The sequence below is a fragment of the Cricetulus griseus genome, chromosome X (assembly GCF_003668045.3).
Source record: "Cricetulus griseus strain 17A/GY chromosome X, alternate assembly CriGri-PICRH-1.0, whole genome shotgun sequence".
In the NCBI taxonomy this organism is placed as follows: Eukaryota; Metazoa; Chordata; class Mammalia; order Rodentia; family Cricetidae; genus Cricetulus; species Cricetulus griseus.
The window spans coordinates 89,030,260-89,053,595 of record NC_048604.1 but is presented as its reverse complement, the minus strand read 5'-3'; the positions used below and the strand labels follow the sequence as shown (position 1 = coordinate 89,053,595).

General features: G+C 37.8%; 1 protein-coding gene across 1 annotated transcript; it reads left to right on the top strand.

Moving 5' to 3' along the window:
- The first annotated feature begins 11,858 nt into the window (after positions 1–11,858).
- On the top strand, positions 11,859–16,291 carry LOC100750821 (odorant-binding protein-like). Its single transcript, XM_035449747.1, has 6 exons — positions 11,859–11,921; positions 12,371–12,510; positions 13,427–13,497; positions 14,940–15,050; positions 15,920–16,021; positions 16,275–16,291. The coding sequence occupies exons 1-6, from the start codon at positions 11,859–11,861 to the stop codon at positions 16,289–16,291; spliced, it is 504 nt and encodes a 167-aa protein (XP_035305638.1).
- Positions 16,292–23,336: the final 7,045 nt, after the last annotated feature.

Genomic DNA, 23,336 nt, shown 5'->3' with positions numbered 1-23,336 from the left:
GCAAAGAGGGGTGTAGAAAGTTTCTTCTGGCTAGAAAGTTAGGAATATAGCTGTGGAATAATGTCTTCTATGAATATCTTCATAAAAACACCAGAACAAGGACAATATCAGTGGACATGTTAACATTGAAAAGACAAAAGTTTGCAGCTTCCTACTTTAGATACAAACTACCTCTTACTAAAGATGGCTAGGAGGAGGTCGAGTCCCTCCTATGGATGAACCAATATTAGCTGTCAAATGCAGAAAGATCAACCTTGAATCCATGTACACATCTAGAAGAAAAATGTACTTATGTTGTATGTACACACACACACACACACACACACACACACACACACACACACGGAAAGATATGCACACATAGCACACACACACACACACACACACACACACACACACATACACACACACACACACACACACGGAAAGATATGCACACATAGATGGGAATATGTATAAAAGCATAAAGCACACATGGACAGATGCATGGCTTCTTTATGCGTATAAAGTTATATTTGCCTTGGAATGTGCTGTCTGAAGCTTTCTACTTCAGAACAATATTTAGTCTAAGGTCAGTCATCAGACTGAAAGGAGGCTCTTATCCTCAGATAAGAATATTAGGTGCCACACTAATCCAGATGGTCTCTGGTCTACATCCTAGGCACTGCCCTCAACCCCAGTGGACCTCTGCCACTCAAGAGCAGGCTACAACAAGCATGAGTGACTTGCTTGCCACAGAAGAGCATCCCTCTTTGGTTTCTCTTTCCTGGGTGTCTGCTGAAGACCTAGGCTGTCCCAGCTAGTCTCTGGCCCTGCTCCTGGGCCCTTCCCCCAATTGCAAAGGACTCAGACACTCAGAAGCAGGCCATACCAGCCAGAAACAATTGGTATATAGGCCACTTGTTACCAGGGCTTTTTGTTGTTGTATGATTTTTTCTGGTTAATTAAAATATATTAGAAAAGTTGTTTTCCAGTGTAGGGAACAGTTGTATAGAGACATGTCATACCAGAATACTTATGAAGAAATCTGGAGGGAGATACCTGAGCCAGTAGGAGCTTCAGAGAGGGTTAGGGTTAGAGTTAGAGAGAGGCACTTTCTGGTGGGAGCCTCGGAGAGAGGAATGAGCCATTACGAGATTCAGAGAGATACTTCAGCAGGCAGGAGAGCCACAGTAGGCCTGAGCCCATGAGAGCACCAGAAGATTCCCCATCTTATACCAATCAGAGTGGTTAAGATCAGAAAGAACAATGACAGCTTATGCTAGAGAGGATGTGGAGTAAGAGGAACACTCCTCCACTGATGGAATGGAATGCAAACTTGCCCAGCCACTGTGGAAGTTAGTGTGGTAGTTTCTCAGGAAAAAAAAAAAAACAACGAATCAATCTAACTCAATACCCTGCAATACCACCTTTGGGCATATACCTAAAAGTGACACACTTATGCTACAAGGTCATTTGCTCAACTATGTTCACAGCAGCACTATTTGTAATGGCCAGAACTTGGAAACAACCTAGATGCTCCTCAACTGAAGAATGCTGAAAAATTGCAGTGCAGTTACACAATAGAGTACTACCCAGCATCTTTAAATTTGCAGACAAATGGACAGAACTAGTAAAATATCCATCCTGAGTGAGGTAACTCATATCCAGAAAGACAAATATAGTATGTAATCACTTATAAGTAAATACCAGACATAAAACATAGGATAACTAGGCAACGATAAACAACTCATAGAAGCTAGATCCCTCTTCCAGGTAGAGATGGGAACCGATGCAGAGATGTTTAAGTATCCATTGGGCCAACTTCATGGAGTACAATGAAAGTGAGGAAGGCACAATAGTGTGGTATGTACAAAGGAGTCAATACTATGATGGGGAAACCCACAGAATCAGCTGATCTGAGCTAGTAAGTGATCACTGACTCTGGAAGTCAACTGGGGAAATGTTATAGGACTAAACTAGGCACCCTGAATACAGGTGACTGTATATGTTACATAATCAAATATTGAAATTAATCACCCTTCCACTAATAATTCCAAAAGTTTTGAGAAACAACAATGTCAAGTGTTTCACATCCATAGGAAATGTTCTGTGGGCAGGGTGGAGAGATGTCATTGACTCTATGTGAGTCCTGAGCCATTTCCATGAATCTGAAAGCATAAGATATCCCTATATTGCATACTTTATTCAGAATTATTTTCTTATTTGATAAATTGGTGGTCTGTCATATATATCCCCTATAATATATATTGATTAAATAAAAATGTTCTTTTCCAGTTTAAAACACAGATACACATGCACATGCTTGCACACGCGCTCCCCCCTGCCACATGCACAAAGAGACAACCTTATTCTTATTCTGTTTACTCTTACCTCACACTTCGTAGATCATTAGAAATGTCCTTTGGGCAGGGTTAAGAGATTTCATGGACTCTGCGTGAGTCAAAGCAGAGAATGTCTCTATGTTGCATACTTGATTCAGGACTCTACCATTATTTTTTATTTGTTAAAAAAGGTGGTCTGTCCTAAATAGCTCCGGTAGCATGTATTGATTAAAAAAAATTGGCTTTTGACAGTTTCAAACACAGACACAGACACACACACACATACACACACAGACACACACACACACACAGACACACACACACACACACACACACACACACACACACACACACACACACACACACACACACACACAAATACACCCAAACAAACACACACTTCTTATTCTGTTTACTTTTATCTCATACTTCTTAGACCATTATGCCAAGATCTTGAAAACTGCCCCAACCAAGTGGTCCACTTTAGAGATCCATATTTTTTCAATTTAAAAATTTTTCTTGTCTTGTCTTAAATTTATCCGGTTCTTGTAATTGTAGATAGCTTTTTAATCAGGGGGACACTGGGGGCTCAGCAGTGAGTACCATAGTGAAGGCAATGTCTCTCCCTACAGAAAAGTCTTTCAATGGCTCACAGTTCAGAATGGAAGGTTACAATCACAGAAGTGAGCAACACATCCAGAACTCCCAACATATGGGCAAAGATTAATGCAGGTTCAGTGCAGGCAAAAAAGTAGATGTGAATTAAGACGAGAGGTTACAGGTAGGAATTCACAAAAGAAACAATGGTACAGTTAAAGAAATAATAAGCAGAGTGAAGAGGAAGACCAGAGAATGAGAAGAAATCTTTGCCAGGTCTACTGCTGACAGGATTAATACCCAGAATATATAAAGGGCTCAAAACACAGAGTGAGAAAACAAGTACTCCATTTAAATGGTCCTTGAACCTGAAGAGAGAATGTTTTAAAATGAGAGAAAAAATGCTCACAAACATCTCCTAAAAATGTCAGTTTGCACTAGTTATTTGGGAAATCCAATACAATCACTGCTTTGATATCTTCTTATCTCAAGCAGAGGATCGAAGATCAAAAGACAGGCAACAAACAGGCAAAGAGGGCGGGGATGAAAGGAAAAGGTAATACTCTTTCACTCTTGGTTAGGGCTAAATTGTAAAACTCTGCAAACCAGTGTGGATAATTCTCATTTAGCTGACAGTAAAGATAACATATGAAACAATTATACTACTGCTTATCACAACTGAAAGGAATTGACTTTATATTCCAAGGCCACTTTCTAAATCAGGTATACTGTTGCTCCGTTTGCAATATCTACAAATGTAAACCACCTTAGTACTCTTCAACTGAGGAATGGATAATGAAAGTGTGTTCAACATGTGCTAAGGAATATTACTCATCTGAAATAAAAATGGAATCTTGAACATTGCTGGTAAATGAAATTAAGCAAGGAAGATCATATTGAGTGAGGTAACCCAGACCAAGATACCCAAAACCACATTTTCTTTCTCATCTGGAGTTCCTAACTCCAAATGCACAGATCGGAGTGGACAATATTGAGTATACAAAGAAATCAGCAAAGTGTAAAGACATCAGGAAAGTGCAGAGCAGGCCTGAGGAGTGGGAAGTTAATGCAGGATAAAGGTTGCATAACTAATGAAACAAATAATGGAGCCAAGTTTCTGAGGTGATAATGTAAAACAATAGGGGAACGGGGGCAGAGGAGTGAAATAAGAACAAAGAAATGTGGCACAACCTCAAGGAGTCATATTATATTCTTTTTAAATGTTATATTTACCTAAATAGTACCCATACATATGACTATAAGCATGCACATATGCATGTGAATACACATTGATATAATGGAAGCTAAGTCACTTGGACTGATAAAATACCCACAAGAACTAACAAATAGCTAGTATTAGGTATGACAAAATTCCTTTGGAATGACTTGTCAGGTTGTCGATGTTATGGCCAAAACCCCGTAATTCTCTATTCTGAGCTTAGTTGCCTCTCAGAGGTTGAGTGTGGGCCCCTATGGCTAGAGTTACTGCATATTGAGGACACAGGGCTCAAATAATTCTAACTGAATCTGTGACTCTAAGTTTCTTTCCGGTGACTTCATTTCTCTGGTTCCAGAAAATACTATTTAGGATGCCAAAAGAGGGAAGTATACAGCCCTATCCAGATGAAAGAACTATGAACAATGACAATTAGCAGCCTGGCAAGATGATTCTTTCATGGAAGATTGGCACTGTGATTGGTTTTAAATACAGAAAACTAAGCCCTGTAACCATATGTAATCAATGACAAAATGATACTCATCAGTGTGTGTGTGTGTGTGTGTGTGTGTGTGTGTGTGTGTGTGTGTGTGTGTACATCTGCATACATATATAGTATCACTAATAATCAATGTAAATCTATAAAGTTGAGTTGATGGGTATATATAAGATGTTTGGGTGATAGTAGGTTGGAGCAGCTGGAGGGAAGAAAAGAAGAGGAGAAACTATGCAATTGATGAAAACTAAAAGCAATAAAATGTACGAAAACAGCATGTGATATGTAAAGAACACAGTTAAATATTTGACATTTGAGGTGGGATTTTCTTTCCAACATAACAGAGCACAGAACTTCATAACCTTAACTGTCAGGACTGTATGTTACTTGACTATGATTCATTTGAATTGTCTCAATATGAACTATTAATTTTCTCTTTTTGAGGACTATTTATTTTTATTTTTCATTACATGTCTTGAATATCATTTAAGATATTTCCATACATACATAATTTCATTGGGGTAACTCCCAACATCCTCCTTCTCCAAAGCTACAGGTCATGAAACTAGTGATAACCAAATTGATTTTATGTAAGGAAAAAATACAGAGACAAGAAGAAACAGCAGAAAGTATGGAGAAGTTCATTGTTTCAGGTTTGGCTTGTGTGAACAAAACATTTAAAATAAAGGACAAATAACTTCATGTGTACAAAGTTGTACTTGCCATGAAAGGTATTGCCTGGGGTTTCCTCTTCTAGCCAAATCTTAGTACAATGTCTGTCATCAGAGTGAGAGAATGCTATCTGAATACAATATGTCTATAGATAAGTGTCTCATGTGTAAATATCCTGGGAGTTTTTACTCTGTAACCATGGGATTCATAGTTATTACTATTCTTGTTTGAATCCTGAATACCACATCAAAACGGTTCCTTAAATCTCGTCACCCAAAGGATTAATATAAAATAAAACTCAGGGGTCTTTGTAAGAAATGCAAAAAAACTGATTTTATGCTGTTCTAAAGAAGGAGGAGATAGAAGATTATATTTATATAATACATTAATTTATAATTGTGAAATATTTAATTTTAAGATCTTATAATCACATCATTTACTCCATGACTTTCCTCCTGAACCATCCTGTTGTCTTGTCTTTTCCTGACCTTATTCAGGACTTCCTTATTAATTGTTGTCACATTCAAAATTGTGAAAGTTTGATGAACTAGTATTAGTGTTTTGTGAGTATAGAGAGAAACAGGGGATCAGAATGAATGTGTTTGTTTAGTGTTCCATAAAGACTTTCAGAAAAGCAAATCCTTATGTAAGTTTGTGCATATGCTCATACTCAAGCAATGACACAGGGAATTTCCTAGCACATTAATGCCAGAGGGAAGATTAAGATGAAGTAAGAAGGAAATATTAGATACTGTCATGATTTGACCTCAACCTGAACAGATGAGGAAAATTGCCTAGGACTGAAGAGGAAGCCAAAGCCACAGGGTCATGGTGATGTTGGGGACTCGGAGATGTTTTGACACTCAATTGAAAATAAAGAATGTTTATTTTTCAGACTCTCATGGTTGAGTCTCTTTGCACTTTAAAGTTCAGTATGTTTTTTTTTCAAATTGAATTAGAAACAAGGTTCTTTTACATGTCAATCTCATTTTCTTCTCTTCCCCTCCTCGCCTGAACCCAGAGAGCCCTTGTCCCCTGCCCTTTCTGCTCCCCAGGAAGGGTGATTCCTTCCATGGGGGAATCTTCAAAGTCTAAACTTCAGTATGTTTGTGTCTCTTTTTAACACAATGGGTCAAATATAGATATTAATTTGGGAACTTAGAAATACACCATATAATGGAAAATGTTCATGAGACAGTTGTCATTGGATATTTAGGAGGGCCATGATACGCACAAAAGAAAATTATTATAAATTATGAATATATTTGGGAGGGGAATAAATAACTGCAATTAAAAATTTCACAGTCATTTACCCCCAAAAATATGAAGAGTATGTCCATTTGAAAAATATATCTGTAACTGTGTGGTGGTGGCACATACCTTTAATCCTAGCACTTGGGAGGCAGAGGCAGGTAGATTTCCGTGAGTTTGAGGACAGCCTGGTCTTCAAAGCTACACAGAAGAACTCTGTCTCAAAAAACCAAAAAAAAAAAAAAGAAAGAAAAAGAAAGAAGAAGAAAAAAGAAAAACAGATCTACATATTTAAGAAGGGAAGCTGAAAAATTTTCAAATGAACTGATCATGTTAAAGTCTAACAAATTGGACATAGGAATTCACTTAGAGAAAACAGGTATGAATGACTGTTTTATTCCAGGATTTACAAAGAGGTGGGGAGGAGAGGAAATCTTTATTATCCTTTAGATATTAGGGCTCTGAGACAGAGTGGTGAAGTAGTAAACAGAGAATGCTTATACTTTTAACCCAGCAGTGACAGTGGATATGTCCAGGGGATGTTTCTGCCATACAGAAGAATAAAAAGGATGGAAGGAGAAAATAATAAAACAAATCTCTTCTGATTTGACACCAACCTGAAGGGATAATGATAATTGAATTGGATGATACAGGAATCCTAAACTAAAAGCACTGCTTGAGATGGGGTACTCAGATGATTTTTCATTCACCTGACCATGAAAGAGTGTTGATTTTCTGAACCATCATGGTTGAATCATTTTGGTTATGTTTAACCCATAGTGTGTATTAAACAGAAAGTACATCTCTTTTATAATGTAGTATGTTCCAAATATGGTTATTAATTTGAGAATAGTAAAAAACACTGTTCTCTTCAAAGTGTCAAGGAACATATTGCTGGTGAGTATTCTTTGCAGAAGGATTTTGATAAACATTTGAGTAAAACAAATCACTCCTTACAATATATTTATTGTTCAGGAAAAATTAATATGTTCAATCAGAATCTTCTGAGTCATTTTCCATAGCACATAGAGCTATATCCAGGAAAACTCGATATTTAAGAGGGAAAGCTAGAAGTGATTTAAGAGAACTGATCACGTGAAGCTTTAAAATCTTGGATATAGAATAGATGAAAAATGTTTTAGGAAAGTGAACATTGAATTTCTGTATTGCTCTATGAAACACAGTGAGAGAGACAGAGAGACAGAGAGAGACACACCCAGCCTGGCAGACAGACAGAGAGAGAAAGAGAGAGAGGTAGCAGGACAGAGGTGAACTTTTTAAAATTTAGATATTTGGGACTTTATATATGCTGAAGAAATAGATAATAGAAAGTTTACATTCTGAGATGATGTTTAAATACATTTATTTATAACAAACATGTATTGAGATTGTATAACAAAATACCTAATATCATTAATAAAAACAAACACTGCTAATATCAATGTGCAATGATCTGAACAGTGGACTACAGAAAATAACGAAATGGAGCAATCATGTTCAAATCACTTTATTCCTTCTGAGAATATAAAATAAAACTCTCATTGGAAATCATAACATATGTATTACAATGTATCTGTGCCCAGTGCCTGAGTATTGGCCAAAGGTTGGAGGCAAATAAGTCAGTCAGGTGAGCGCCTCTTTTCATATTGATCCTGTACATCAAGCCAAGAAATACAACAGCTGAGTTCTTGCAAAACAGAAGTCAGTTAATCATCCACGTGTTTTGAAAGGTCAAAAACCAGAGGTATATCATCAATCTGTAATTGGATTATAAAGGGGATAGTCCACTCATTCTTAACTGGCTGATCACAGAAGACAAAAGCATGTGAAGAAATGATGAGAACTGGTGTCCCTTCCACTGTTATTTTTCTATTTCTAGAGTTTTGAGAACACACATTGTATGAGTGTCACTAAACAGAAGATTGCATCTTGGGACAGGGTGGAAGGATTTCATGGAAGAAAGACTATCTGTGGCTCATGGGTCCAGGTCTGTGAACCTGAATCACATAATGTCTAAGTAAATCAAATTTCATTCTGTACTCCACAATTATTTCTTTTACATTTTTCAAAAAGGTGGTTTGTTGTGGATATCTCCAGTAATGTGCTTTAAAATATTGTTTGATGGCTATGTCCCGAGTATATAAAATATTCTTTTAATTTTCTCTTATGTCATCTCAATCTCGTCAAGCACTCCCCCCTCTACTCAAAATTTCCCTCTCACTGTATCATTTATTTTAGTTTCATTTGTAGCCCCATGCCTTTAATCAGGGTTGTTATATGTGCCCTTAGCTTTGGACCTAACAATTGAACCATAGTGGCCTCACAAGTAAGGAATAGGGCTGCCCAATGTTCTTCTTTCCCCTCACCTGTAAGTGTCCCCTAGTCCAGAAATGAAGATTGCAATCCCATGAGCCATGTCCCCTTCCATAAATTCCCACAGACAAAAAAGGGCTAGTTTATGCCCAGTATAAGCAAACATGTAAGTTGTGATATCCAGCATACCCAACAAGTTTACAACAGAAGTGTCAGACAAGAGACTGTTCAGTCAAAATGGGGGCTGGGTCATTAAGTGAGTCATTTGAAAAGGAAACACAAGTACACACACACACACACACACACACACACACACACACACACACACACACACACACACCACTCATGTAAGCACACATAAAAATACAGCAAGAGGGAGAGAGAGAGTATGCATTTGTGTGTGTGTTTGTGTGTTAGAGACTGAGAAAAAGAGAAAGAGAGAGAGAATGAGAGAGAGAGAGAGAGAGAGAGAGAGAGAGAGAGAGAGAGAGAGAGAGAGAGAGAGAGAGAGATTTGGGAGATTGAAAAAGGAGCCCAGAAACATGTTTTGTTGGGACTGCAAAGTTGTACAGTAACTCTGGAAAATAGTGTGGAGAATACATAGTTTTCTTTTTATGTGTATTTTATTTTATTTTTATTCATTTTACATACCAAACATGGCTTTCCCTACCTCCATTCCCTACAATCCCCCCCCTCACCCCATCCACTCTTCAGATAGGGTAAGGCCTCCCATGGGGTGTCAACAAAGCCTGGCACACTTAGTTTAGGCAGGACCAAGCATCCCCACAATAAATGTTGAGTAAGACATATCACCATATGGAATGGGTTCCTAAATGCCAGAACATTCACTAAGGAGAGATCCTGGTCCCACTGCCAGGGATCCCACAAACAGACAAGACTACAAAACTGTCACCCACATGCACAGGACATGGTTCAGTCCCATGCAGGATCCACCGCAGTTAGTCTAGATTCACATGAGCTCCTGTAATTACCCAAGTTCAGGTCAACTGTCTCTGTGGGTTTTTCCACCATGAACTTGACTCCCCTGGCTCATATAATCGCTCCTCATTCTCTTTGACTAGACGGTAGTAGCTCAGCTATGTGTTTGGATTTGGATGTCTTCATTTGATACCACCAGTTACTGGATGAAGGTTCTATGATAAAAGGTAGGGAGGTCACCAATCTGAATACAGAGAAGGAAGGGCTGGGGTGGAAAAGCAAAGAAAGGAAAATCTCCATATAGGGGACATTACAGAGAAACCTGTTGTTAGGGAAATTCCCAAGAATCCACAAGGTTGATCCCATCTAAGACCCCTAGGATTAGTGGAGAAGGTGCATAAACTGGATTTCTTAGTTTTCTAAAAGTAAATGTGTACTCTGTGACTCTGTTATTTTGCTCTTTGGACTATGCTTAAATGACTTGACATTCTATTTAATAGAAATTTTCTCTTCCATGTTCATTGCTATTCCATTCACAACAGATAGGGAAGGAAACAGATTAAATGTTCTTCATCTGTCTAATGGATAATAAAATAGTGGTACATACAAAGTATGTAATATTATTCCAAGGTAAAGAAAAATGAAATCATGACATTTGCATGTAAATGGCAGGCATGATAAAACATCCTATTGAGTGAGGTAACCCAGACCTAAGAAGACAATTGTGGCATGTTATGTCTCTTCTGTTATTCTTAGGATCAAATCTTCAGACAAAAGTTTAGGACTCACTTGAGACCATGAAAATCACATGCATGTAACAACATTTAGTGAAAAGAATTGAGATTATTGAAAGAGCTGAAGGGGTAGGCATATTGGAGGGTTTAGAGGGAGTAGAGAGAAGTTAAAAACAATGAAATTGTGTTATAATATCAAAGATAAAAGAAATAGAGATAATAATGGGGGTGTAATTTAAAAAAAGGTGTCTTGAAGGCCAACTAATGCCTTATAATGGTGTAGTTAGAAACCATAGGTTTTCAACCCCAATTACTAATATATTAATTGTAGGTTATTCATTGTTTTAGAAAGGAAAGCTCCAGAAGATTAACAGTACTACAGAGTCCTAATAGTCTTCTTGGTTGTCCATAAAACTGGATGACAAGATCTTATGGCTCAGCAAATCACAGTCCTTGGTTTTGATGTGTAAAGAGTACAACTAGGCAGGGAGTGTTTTTGCTTTAGCAAACATAAAGTAAAATTTTCAGCTTGAATGTACAGTCCGTTATCACAATAAGACAGTTTTGTGAACATCATTATATTTATAGACTGTTTCACTAGATTTGGATCCTTTTAACTAATGGCACTTGCATTTATTACTAGTGGACATCTAGTAGCATTTTCCCACTATTTATACAGTTAAGCTTCAATGATATCTCTTGGAGCTCTGTACCATGGCTGTTGAATTCAATGTACCAGAAAAATAAAGCAGTCAATATATGGAAAATCTTAAAAGTAGCACCAGACATATCCATATCCTTTTGGGAAATCTTCCTTGAATTTTAACATCTATCTTCTACTAACATGGTGACTCTAACTCATATCACCTCACAATCACTCTTAAACTCATTTAACTTTACATTATTATGCTTATATTTGGAAAATATTTTAAATGTTCTTCATGTTGCTTTATGAATCATATAGGACATATGCATATGTAGCATGACCTTTACCCACCAGCATAGTACTGGAAGCAAGAACATTATTAAATGCTGTAACAAGATAGTCCTTTCTTTGTGACAGAAATGATCAATTTTCATCCCAACATAACCTGACCTTAAAGCTAATCACATTAGTTTAGGGATATGAGTTCATACATCATTTGGCAGGGCCAAAGAGGAAATACTAGACAGATGCAGCTTAGTGTGGAGCATAACCATTGGTTGATTCCATGAAACTCCCTCTAACTGGCTGTATAAAAAGCTTTGTCAGTTCAGTTCCTTCACAACCACTAACCTCTTTGAGCTTCTGCAGAAGAGCAAAGGAAGGCGCCACCATGGTAAAGTTTCTGCTGCTGGCTTTGGCCTTTGGCCTGGCTCATGCTGATGACTATGCTGAGGTAAATTCATTTGGTCTAATCATATATCTGAGGTTCCTCAATAGCATATTTCTGTGGATGTGATGCATCATTCAGTTAGTCCATGCAAGTCCATATTTAAGAAATAAGCTTTCTGACTCTCATGCAGATACACTTCACCAATCAGATTTCTCTCTATGAAACAAATGGAATAAGGACATAATGGGTGGTATTTGAGAGCATAAGAAGGCCAAAACATGAACAGTTATTCAAAGTCTCAGATTCAAAATGATCCATGTTAATTGAGTCATCACATTACCTTGGGCTATCCTACATCACTAGGAACATAATCTTGAAATCATAAACAAAATATTATTGATTTATATTTACAGCGAGTGTATATAGTTCCAAGGACTGTGATGAGCGATGTGAATGTATAACACTGGCCTGTTTTATTTCTTTCCTTTGTTTGCCTTTGTTGTTATTTACAGCTTCAAGGAAAATGGGAAACCATTGCCATCGCTGCTAACAATGTTGACAAGATAGAGAAAGAAGGACCAATGAGACTCTACGTTCGTGAAATTGATTGTAATGACGACTGTAGTGAAATGGGAGTCACATTTTATGTCAAGTAAGCAAATTGTCAACTTTATAAATTAAGCAGACTCTGTATGCATTCCTCAGCCTTTATGTTGTTAAGATTACAGGGCAATATTTTGTTTCTCGTCATGAAACTGAAGGTGTCACCTTTAGCAATGTGATTATCTTATTTCATGATGGGTCAGCTCTGAACACCACATAGAAGTTTGGCACTGTATCCAATTCCATGTGCTTTTTCTTACAAGGCCTTGTAGTTGGAAGTGTGTAGTTGAATTTTATGCTCTAATATCACATGCGGGAACACAAAGGTTACAATTTCTAGTAAGTCAGTAGGATTGTGTCAGTATTTGGGTCAAAGCTGTGCATGTTATGTTATTCAGTCGATGATGTCATGAAATAGTCTTCCACAAACGGTTCAAATAAATCTAATTTGGGATTCCCTTTCTCTGTAGCACTAGTTTCAAAGATTCTCTCTGTGACAATTGGATGACTATGTTCAATGGAAGATGCATAACACCATAAGACCTAAAAATGCTTAGAAGTAAATCTATGTTATAGTCACAATTGCGTGTTTTAGGTTACCAATGAAAGTATACCAATGCAAAGTTACCAATGCAAAATAACTGTGTATATATTATTGTTGGACTAGCACAAGAGAATTTGCATATTTGAAATCATACTCACTGATTAGTGAAGTTTGGAAGAGAGCCTTCCTAGCTTTAGGCAAAATAAGCAGAAATAAAGGATGTCATCTGTATGATTAAAATATGTTGATACTTTCTCAATAAAGATCAAAAAAGTGAGGCAATCATAGATATTTTAGTCCTAGCTATGTAAAGTCTTCATAGATCCTATTAGCCCTCAATTTCATTATATCAATTGCACGTCTTTAATATAAATTCAAAGATTATAAAGAACAAACTATGGTTTATCTGTTTGATTTTTAGTGCAAATAACCAATGCTCAAAGACTAAAGTCATTGGGTACAGACAAGCAGATGGTACATACCGAACACAGTGTAAGTACGGGATCTGGAAGCTTCCTCTCCGAACAAAGGCAATGTGGGTGTGCACATTAACATTGATACTTCAGCCACCCATAGGTCCATGGATGTAGAACAATTTTTGCTACTTGGAAGGGTATCATTCATTCCAATCTCTGACATATGCATCAAAGTCATATTACATTGTAGGTTATCTGAAGTTTACATGGAGAAGAACACTATTCCAGAAAGATGTGAATAATTCTAGCAAAATGTCTCCAAATAGTTTCCCTGCATGAAAATTTCATTACCAGTTAGTATTCAGGATGTTTTCTTTCATTCAGTGTCTCTGTTTGTTACTGGACAAGTCCACCACTCACTAATAGGTCCCCGTGTCCTGAACATCTTTGCAAACTTCTTGCCTCATGTTCTCAAGTATTTGTATTACAGATATTATCTGTCACCCTTGATTTGTGAAAATTCAAATGAACAGTGCCATTTCAAAGATTATTTTTCTCACATTGTATAGAGATCACAACAATTTGATCCTCAGATGATTAACTTCAATTTTGAAAAGCAGTTCATTGAAAATCTGTTTAAGAATTTCAGACTGAATACTTCAATTTTGTAAGAATGGCTAAAAAAAACCCACAACACTACTGTAATGAATTATACACAGTTTGGCATTTGGCTTAATTTAAATGAACAGAGGACACATTCTTGTGGCAAGTCTCATACTCTCCTAAATTTACATGGATATTAAAAGCAATTCTGTAGTATTAAATGACCACATCCTATAAATCCTTTTATTTTCATGTTAATCACGTTTATATTTAATAATTGTCAGTGAGTCCAAATACCACATGCACGCATACATTCACACGCAGATGTGCACACACACACACACACACACACACACACACACACACACACACACACCCCTTACCTGGGCATTCAAAGCATACACTGACAGACCAACACATGCATACAATATGAATGTCTGTCAAATTAAAAATGTTTAACCTTACAAGTATTCATCAACAATCTTACACAATGATAAATTTTGTGCATATTATTAATTAGTACAGTCTTTCCTTGCAATGTGTACTTTTGCTTACTGTGTATATCCGTGGTATGACACCAGATATTTACACTTTCAGGACAAGTGGCCTTTGGGACCTGGTTGATAGGGGAAAGAATACCCAACAGATTTGTCCCAAAGTCTTGACTCAACGAATTCAAAGAAATGGGAAATTACCTGTACTTAGGATTCAATATCAGAGTTGAAGAGCAGAAATGACTGGTCACAGTATTATGATGGGATATACAAAGTGAAGGAGTCCAGGAATTGCTTTGTACACATGTGTCATATGATAATGGATAAAAGATGATTGCTAGAGAAAGGGTCAAAGTTAATATTAGGAAACGAGGTAGAACAATCAGTGACACTGAGTTTTGAAATATTTCTATTATTACAGTTGAAGGTGACAATACATTTAAACCTGTACATGCAACACCAGAGAACATTGTGTTTGTCTCTGATAATGTGGATCGAGCCGGCAAGAAAACAAAGTTGATTTATGTTGTTGGTAAGAATGGGAGTGGATTCTCTCAAATAGTAGCAAAAGTATCACTCTGCAAATGAAGATGAAGTCAGATTCACACCATCCCCTCCAAATCAGTGTTATGGGATTTCCAAAATCCTGTCCACTAAATGACCATCCTATTTTTGTGTGGACCAGCTCTCACATTATATTGTAAATCCAGTAGGATGGTCATTGAAGACTAGGGGCAACCTGGGGAGGCTATTGGAAGAGTGTATGTTCATGATTCCTCAATGGAAAGAGTGCAGCAAATATTATTTTCCCAAAGTTCAGACCATTTTGAGCATTATTTGATCAAGTGTACACCAAATTAAAACATGAAATTCAGTGTATAGAATCAGGAGAGTTGTGAATTTTACATTGACATGCATAAATAGCTCTTTAGTGTTATGTTTTGGAATGTGGATAGGATTCAGATGAGTTAATTCTCTAGAGAAGTAATTTTTATTTTTGATGCATGGTGAAGGGCCTAGGCCCAGCCCAGGTTGAAGTGGTGGACTTTGCGGAGCCCCTGTTGAGGCCTCTACCCTGCCTGGGGAGTGGAGGGTGGATGGGGTGGGGAGTAGGTCGGGGGGGAGGAGGGTGGGTGTGAGGGGAGGGAGAGGGAGAAGGGATTGACATGTGAAACAAGCTTGTTCCTAATTTGAATCAATAAAAATTAAAAAAGAAGTTATCCATTGTGTACTTGTAAATTTTGAAAATTATAATTGACTGTTATTACCCACCCAGGGTAGGTGAATTTGGAAAAGTTGGGGTCTTTCAATTGCACCTCACAGTGGGACACTAAGGATGCAATGTAAATTCTTCAGAATTCTACTGACCAACTCTCTGACATTGTCATTAATGCAATACAGGAAAAGGTCAACCTTTGACATCTGAACAACATGAAAAACTTGTGGAATTTGCTCATGAAAAGAACATTCCAGAAGAAAACATTCACAATGTTCTTGCTACAGGTAAACTCAATGAATATGTTTTAGATACATTATTTATAGATATGTATATATGTATATGGATGTATATTTATACATCTATGTATGTCTATATGCACACAGAGCCTATCTATCATCTATCTACCTATTTATCCATCTATCTAGTTAGTCATCTTATCTTTCAGTTTCATTTGTAGCAAGAATCATGGAAAAACTGTTTTTATATTCTTATGATAAAACTTCTGTTACTCCTTACCCTACTCATGTTCTTTTTCAGATACTTGTCCTAAATAAAGACCTTCTGTAGGTGAGTAGAAACAGAAACCATGCCTAACCATCTTGATATTTGAATAGATTTATCCTTCTAACATAAAATTAGAAGTAAGTTTTGACAAAGGATAAAATGAACTCAAAAGTAGGCAATATGAAGACAGAACATTATTTGAGTTTTCATGCTGAAAATGTTACAGTGGTAAAAATGAAGAATAGAAAATTTTTATGTACAAAACAATGTGAAGGACTTTTATTCAGAATTGCTAATATATTTATTTTGAGGAATGTTCCATCAAGAAATGTTTCTATTATTTGGAAAATCTTACTTTACTTATGATTGTGGAATATAATTTGTCACAGATATTGTATAAGCATGTTGAGAGTTTCAATACATTCTTTGAAACCTCTCAATCTACATATTCATGTGGGGACATAGAATGTCATTATTCACTGTTGACTGTGCTCGTATAAAATCCAAAGTACAAAGTGTTGGTGATTTCCAATGAAGGAACTGTCTGTGTATAATCCCTTCTGTATACTCTGTATTGTGATATTTAATTTTTGTTCATGCACTCTCAAGGATGAAGTCTTTCCTGTCTGTTCAACGATGTTTTAATTTTTGCTTTCATATTTGCAAGGTGAGAACAGGATGACAATTATGCATCATATCCTCTTGACCACGGAATCAGCATCACAAGTGAATCATCATTTCCTTCTAAATAAATTGTCCTCTGTCCAGTGAGGCAGAATACCACATACCAAATTCCTGGCTTACCTTTCCTTTCCCATCGAATGATCTATTATTTGCTGTTGTTTCTTTTTTGACTGATTAAATAAAGTGTTTCAAGAAGCAATAAATACCTTGTGAAATGGATCTCTTTCAAAAAACACATGAATATACACTAAGATAATTACAGAAATCACTCTGGTGTAACAAATGATATCCGTATTACTAAAGACTATTGTAATAATTGAAATGTCACAATTACTGGAGAGCCAGGAGTGAGAACACTGTAGAAGTATATTATATGTTGTGTTTCTTATTTACTTTCAGCTGTAAAGAGTGATTTGCAATGAATGTCCCTAACACTCTAAAAGAATTCACATAAGAAACTCCTTGTTCTTCCTGCATGTTCCAGAATATTGAAAAGGGAGGAAGAAATCTGTTTTCAAAATTCCATCTCTGGAGAATATCTTTTGTTAAATGATTTCAGTAAGCAAATCCAGTAGGATATGCTTAAATTGTGCACATGTGAGTCATCTGTGTTTGAAGAATAAACTCATGACAATGATGTTGCATAAATACCAATCCTTACAAACATACACGGACTTATTAAATTTTCCTGTGGATATTACAAACATTTCTTAGAATATAGTTAGCTATGATAAAATTAAAGGCAGTTGCAATCTTCTTTGATGGCTTGGATCAAGGAAAAAAAAGATATTAGTCACTGTTAATACATCTGTTTCCTGAAGTCTGAAGATATAACATATGCTAAGTACATTTAATATATATATATATATATATATATATATATATGCATATGTATATGCTACAGACATGAATAAGAAACTATGAAATCATGTTTTGGTATAAAATCTGCTACTTAACCTTTCTTTGTGTGCCATGTAAAATAATGTTCCTTTAGAAAAAATACTTGACTAATGTTTTTTTGAAAATTTCATATATTCAATGTACATTTACATCATTTTCTTTTTTTTCAACTTTTTTATTTGAATTAGAAACAGGATTGTTTTACACGACATTCCAAGTTACATTCTTCCTCCTGTCTTCCCAAACCCACCCAAATAAAACCCTATTTATCACATATCCTTTCTGCTCCCCCCTGGATGGTGGTGAGGCCTTCCATAAGGTGTCATCAGAGTCTATTGTATCCTTTGGAATAGGGCCTATGCCCACCCAGTGTGTCTTGGCTCAGGGAGTATTCCTCTATATGCAATGGGATCCCAAAGTCCACACCTATGCCAGGATAAGTACTGAACTATCACAGGAGGTCCTGTAGATTTCTGAGGTTTCCTTTTAGAAACCCATGTTCCTGGGGTCTGGATCAGTCCCATGCTGGTATTCCAGCTATCAGTCTGGGGATCAAGAGTTCCCCGATGTTCACGTCAGCTGTTTCTGTGGGTTTCACCAGCCTGGTCTGGACCCCTTTGCTTTTCACTCGTTCTTCTCTGTGACTGGAACCAGTTCAGTTCAGGGATTAGTTGTGAGTGTCTGCTTCTACTTCCACCAGCTTTTGGATGAAGGCTATAGGATGGCATATAAGACAGTCATCAATCTCAGTATCAGGGGAGGGCATTTAATGTAGACTCCCCTCTGTTGCTTAGATTGTTAGTTGGTGTCATCTTTGTAGCTCTCCAGACCTTTTCCTAGTGCCTGATTTCTCTGTAAACCTAAAGCGTCACCTTCCATTATGGCATCTCCTTTCTTTTTTTCTTCTCTTCTTTCCCTGACTCAACCTTTCTGCTCCCTCATGTCCTCTGCATTCCTCCTCTTCTCCTCTTCTTATTCTCTAGCTCTCTCGCTCCCCGTTCCCGTGTTCCCAATTTGTTCAGGAGATCTTGACCCTTTCCCCTTCTCCAGGGGACCATGTATGTCTCTCTTAGGGTCCTCCTTTTTTAAAAGTTTCTTTGGGAGTTGGATTGTAGACTGGTAATCTTTTCCCCTATGTCTAAAATCTGCATATGAGTGAGTACATACCATGTTTGTCTTTATGTGATTGGGTTACCTCGCTCAGAATGGTTTCTTCTAGTCCCATCCATTTTTCTTCAAATTTCAAGATTCCATTGTTTTTTCTGCGGAGTAGTACTCCATTGTGTAAATGTACCACATTTTCTCTATCCATCCTTTGGTTGAGGAGCATCTAGGCTGCTTCCAGTTTCTGGCTATTACAAATAGTGCTGCTATAAACATGTTTGAACAGATATCCTTGTTGTATGAATGTGCTTCATTTGGGTATATGCCTAAGAGTGGAATTGTTGGATCTTGTGGTTGATTCCCATTTTCTTGAGGAGTTGCCATACTGATTTCCAAAGAGGCTGTACAGGTTGGCAAGCTCACCAGCAGTGGAGTAATGTTCCACGTTCTCCACATCTTCTCCAAAATAAACTGTCATTGGTGTTTTTGATTTTGCCATTCTGACAGGTGTAAGATAGTATTTCAGAGTTGTTTTGATTTGCATATTCCTGATGGCTAAGGATGTTGAACACTTTTTTATGTGTTTTTCAGCATTTTAGATTCCTATATTGAGAATTGCCTATTTTGTTCTGTACCCCACTTTTAATTGGATTATTTAGTGTTTTGGAGTCTAGCTTCTTGAGTTCTTTGTATATTTTGGAGATCATCTCTCTGTCAGATGCAGGGTTGGTGAATATCTTTTCCCAGTCTGTGGGCTGCCATTTTGTCTTGCTGACTGTGTCCTTTGCCTTACAGAAGCTTCTCAGTTTCAGGAGGTCCCATTTATCAAATGTTGATCTCAGTGTCTCTACTATTGGTATAATGTTCAGGAATTGGTCTCCTGTACCAATTAATTCAAGGGTATTTCCCACTTTGTCTTCTAATAGGTTCAGTGTAGCTGGATTTATGTTGATGTCTTTGATCTGTTTTGACTTAACTTTTGTACACGGCAATAGTCTTGGTTCTAACTGCAGTCTTCTACATGTCCGCAACCAGTTATGCCAGCACCATTTGTTGAAGATGTTCTCTTTGTTCCATTGTATAAATTTGGATTGTTTATCAAAAATCAGGTGTTCATAGGTGTGTGTGTTAATATCTGGGTTTTCATCTCTAATCCATTGGTCTTCCTATCTATTTTTGTACCAATTCCAAGCTGTTTTCAGGGCTATAACTCTGTAATATAACTTGAAGTCAGGGATGGTGAGTAAAGATAGACAATAGAGATGGACATTGACATCATTTTCTCCCTCATGCTCAAACAAAGTAATTTTATTTCTGTGTGCTCTATCTCTTCTTCCAATTTCATTTTACCTCCATTTTTATTAAAATTAAAAACAAGATTGTTTTGCATGTCAATCCCAGTTCCCTCTCCCTCTCCTCCTCCTTTGCCCCCTACTAACACCCTACATTTCCCATACCATTTCTGTTCCCCAGGGAGTGTGACACCTTCCATGAAGCATCTTGGGAGTCTGTCATATCCTTTGGCATAGGGCCTAGGTCCACCTCTGTATGTCTAGGCTGAGAGAGTATCCCTCTACGTGAAATGGGCTCCCAAATTTCATTCCTATTCTGGGAAAAGTAAGGATCTACTACAAGTGTCCCCATAGATTTTCGAGGTCTCTTCACTGACACCCATGTTCATGGGGTCTAGATCAGTTCCATGCTGGTTTCCAAGCTTTCACTTTGAAGGCCAAGAGCTCCCCCTTGTTCAGGTCAGCTGTTTCTGTGGGTTTCGCCAGCCTGGTCTTGTCTACTTTGCTCATCAGTCCTTCTCTCTAATTGGATTCCAGGTCAGGTCGGTGTTTAGCTGTGGATATCTTCTACTTACACCAGCTTCTGGATGAAGGCTATAGGATGGTGTATAGGTTAGTCATCAATCTCATTATCAGGGGAAGGCATTAAAGGTAGCCTCTCCACTGTGGCTCAGATGGTTAGTTGGTCTCATTCTTGTAGATCTCTGTACATTTCCCTAGTGCCTGATTTCTCTTTAAATCTATACAGGCTCCTTCTTTAATAGTATCTCTTCTTTGCTGGCCTCTGTTCTTCCCACTACACAAACTTCCCACTCCCTTATATACTCCTCATCCCTCCTCTTCTTTCCTTCTCATTCTCCTAACTCCCTCCCCCGTGAGATGCTCCCAATTTTTCAGGAGATCTTGTCCCTTTCCCCTTCTCTGGGGGATCATATATGTCTCTCTTAGTGTCCTTCTTGTTGCCTAACTTCTCTAGTGGTGTGGATTGTAGGCTGGTAATCTTTTGCTCTATGTGTAAAATCCATATATGAGTGAGTGAATACCATGTTTGTCTTTTTGTGACTGGTTACCTCACTCACAAGGGTTTCTTTTTTCAATTTTCCCCCTTTTTACTAGAAAGAAAATTATTTTACACTTCAATGCCAGGTCCCTCTCCCTCCCATCTTCCCCTGCCCCCAAACAGTCCAATTAAAAAGTGCAGAACTACATAGAGAATTCTCAACAAAGGAATCTAAAATGGCTGAAAGGCACATAAGAAAGTTTTCAACATCCTTAGCCATCAGGGAAATGCAAATCAAAACAACTCTGAGATAACCTCATACATCTGTCAGAATGGCTAAAATGAAAAATACCAATAATAGCTTATGCTGGAGAGCTTATTGAGAAAGGGGAGCATTCCTCCACTGCTGGTAGGAGTGCCAGCTTGCACAGCTACTTTGGAAATCAGTATGGTGATTCCTCCAGAAAACGGGAATCAGTCTATCACAATATTCAGCAATTCCACTCTTAGGCATTAACCAAAACTAAACACATTCATACAACAAGGACACCTGTTCAACGATGTTTATAGCAGCATTATTTTTATTACCCAGAAACTTGAAGCATCCTAGATACCCCTCAAATGAAGAATGGATGGAAAAAATGTGTTACATTTACACAATGGAGTAATATTCATCAGAAAAAATAAACCTGGAATCTTGAAATTGGAAGGCAAATGGATGGAACTAGAAAAACCATTCTGAGCTAGGTAACCCAGTCACAAAAAGATAAACATTATATGCACTCAGTCATATATGGATTCTAGACATGGAGCAATGGATTACCACCCTACAGTCCACATTTCCAGAGAAGGTAGGAAACAAGGAAGATGCTAAGTGAGACATATATGTTCCCCGGGAGGGGAAAGGGACAATATCTCCTGAGCAAATTGGGAGTATGGGGGAGGGGAGAAGGAGCTAGGAGAATGATCAGGGGAGAAGAGGAGGTATGAGGAGGATGTGAGGGAGCAGGAAGATTGAGTCAGGGGAAGAATAGTGGAGAGCAAGATAAGAGATACCATAATAGAGGGAGCTATTATTGGTTTAAAGAGAAATCAGGCACTAGGAAAATGTGTGGCGATCTACAAAGATGACACCAATTAACAATTGAAGGAACAGAGGGGTGGTTACCTTCAATGCCCTCCCCTGATAATGAGATGACTGACTTATATGCCATCCTATAGCCTTCATCCAGCAGCTGGTGGGAGTAGAAGCAGGCACCCACAGCTAAACACTGAACTGAACTTGAATCAATTTGTAGACAATGAGGAGTGATGAGCAAATGGGTCCAGACCAGGCTGGTGATACCCATAGAAACAGCTGACCTGAACATGGGGTTGTTCTTGGTCCCCAGAGTGATAGCTGGGAAACCAGCAAGGCACACAGATCTCATGAATATGTGTGTCAGTGAGGAGACCATGGAAATTTATAGGGCCTCTTGGAGTATATCAGTACTTATCCCTAGCTTAGGAATGGACTTTGGGAGTCCATTCCACATAAAGGCATTCTCCCTGAGCCAGGACACACAGGGTTGGGCCTAGGCCCTATCCCAAAGGATATGTCAGACTCTGAAAACCCCCTATGGAAGGTCTCACTCTGAGTAGCTGATAGGGTGTATAATACCTAGCATTTTAGTTGGCGGGGGGAGGGGAAGTGGGTGGCAGGAGATGCGGGAAGGGAGAGGTAACTATGATTGACATGTAAAACACATCTTGTTTCTAATTAAAATAAAAATGGGAAAAAATTAGTACCACACACACACAAAAAAAGAAAAGAAATCTTTTCCCGACCCTTAACTCTAATCTAATGTCTGTCTTTGAAGTTGAGGTGTATTTCTTGTATTTAGCAGAAGGATGCATTCTGTCTTCCTATCTATTCTGTTAACCTGTGTCTTTTTACAAGTGAATTAAGACCACTGAGATTGAGGAAGGTTAATGACCATTGACTGTTAATTCTTGTTTGTTTTGTATTTGTTGCTGTTGACTGCATTATGTGTGGATTCACCCCTCCCCCTTTCTTTGGCTTTTGGTATAGTGTGATTACCTATTGCCTATGTTTTTGTGAGTGTAGCTAACTTC

Bases quoted from the DNA above. Each gene is read 5' to 3' on its own strand.
- LOC100750821 (XM_035449747.1), top strand. From the start codon at position 11,859: ATGGTAAAGTTTCTGCTGCTGGCTTTGGCCTTTGGCCTGGCTCATGCT. The intron at 12,511-13,426 runs GTAAGCAAATTG...TTTGATTTTTAG, and splicing joins GGAGTCACATTTTATGTCAA to TGCAAATAACCAATGCTCAA. The intron at 13,498-14,939 runs GTAAGTACGGGA...CTATTATTACAG, and splicing joins TGGTACATACCGAACACAGT to TTGAAGGTGACAATACATTT.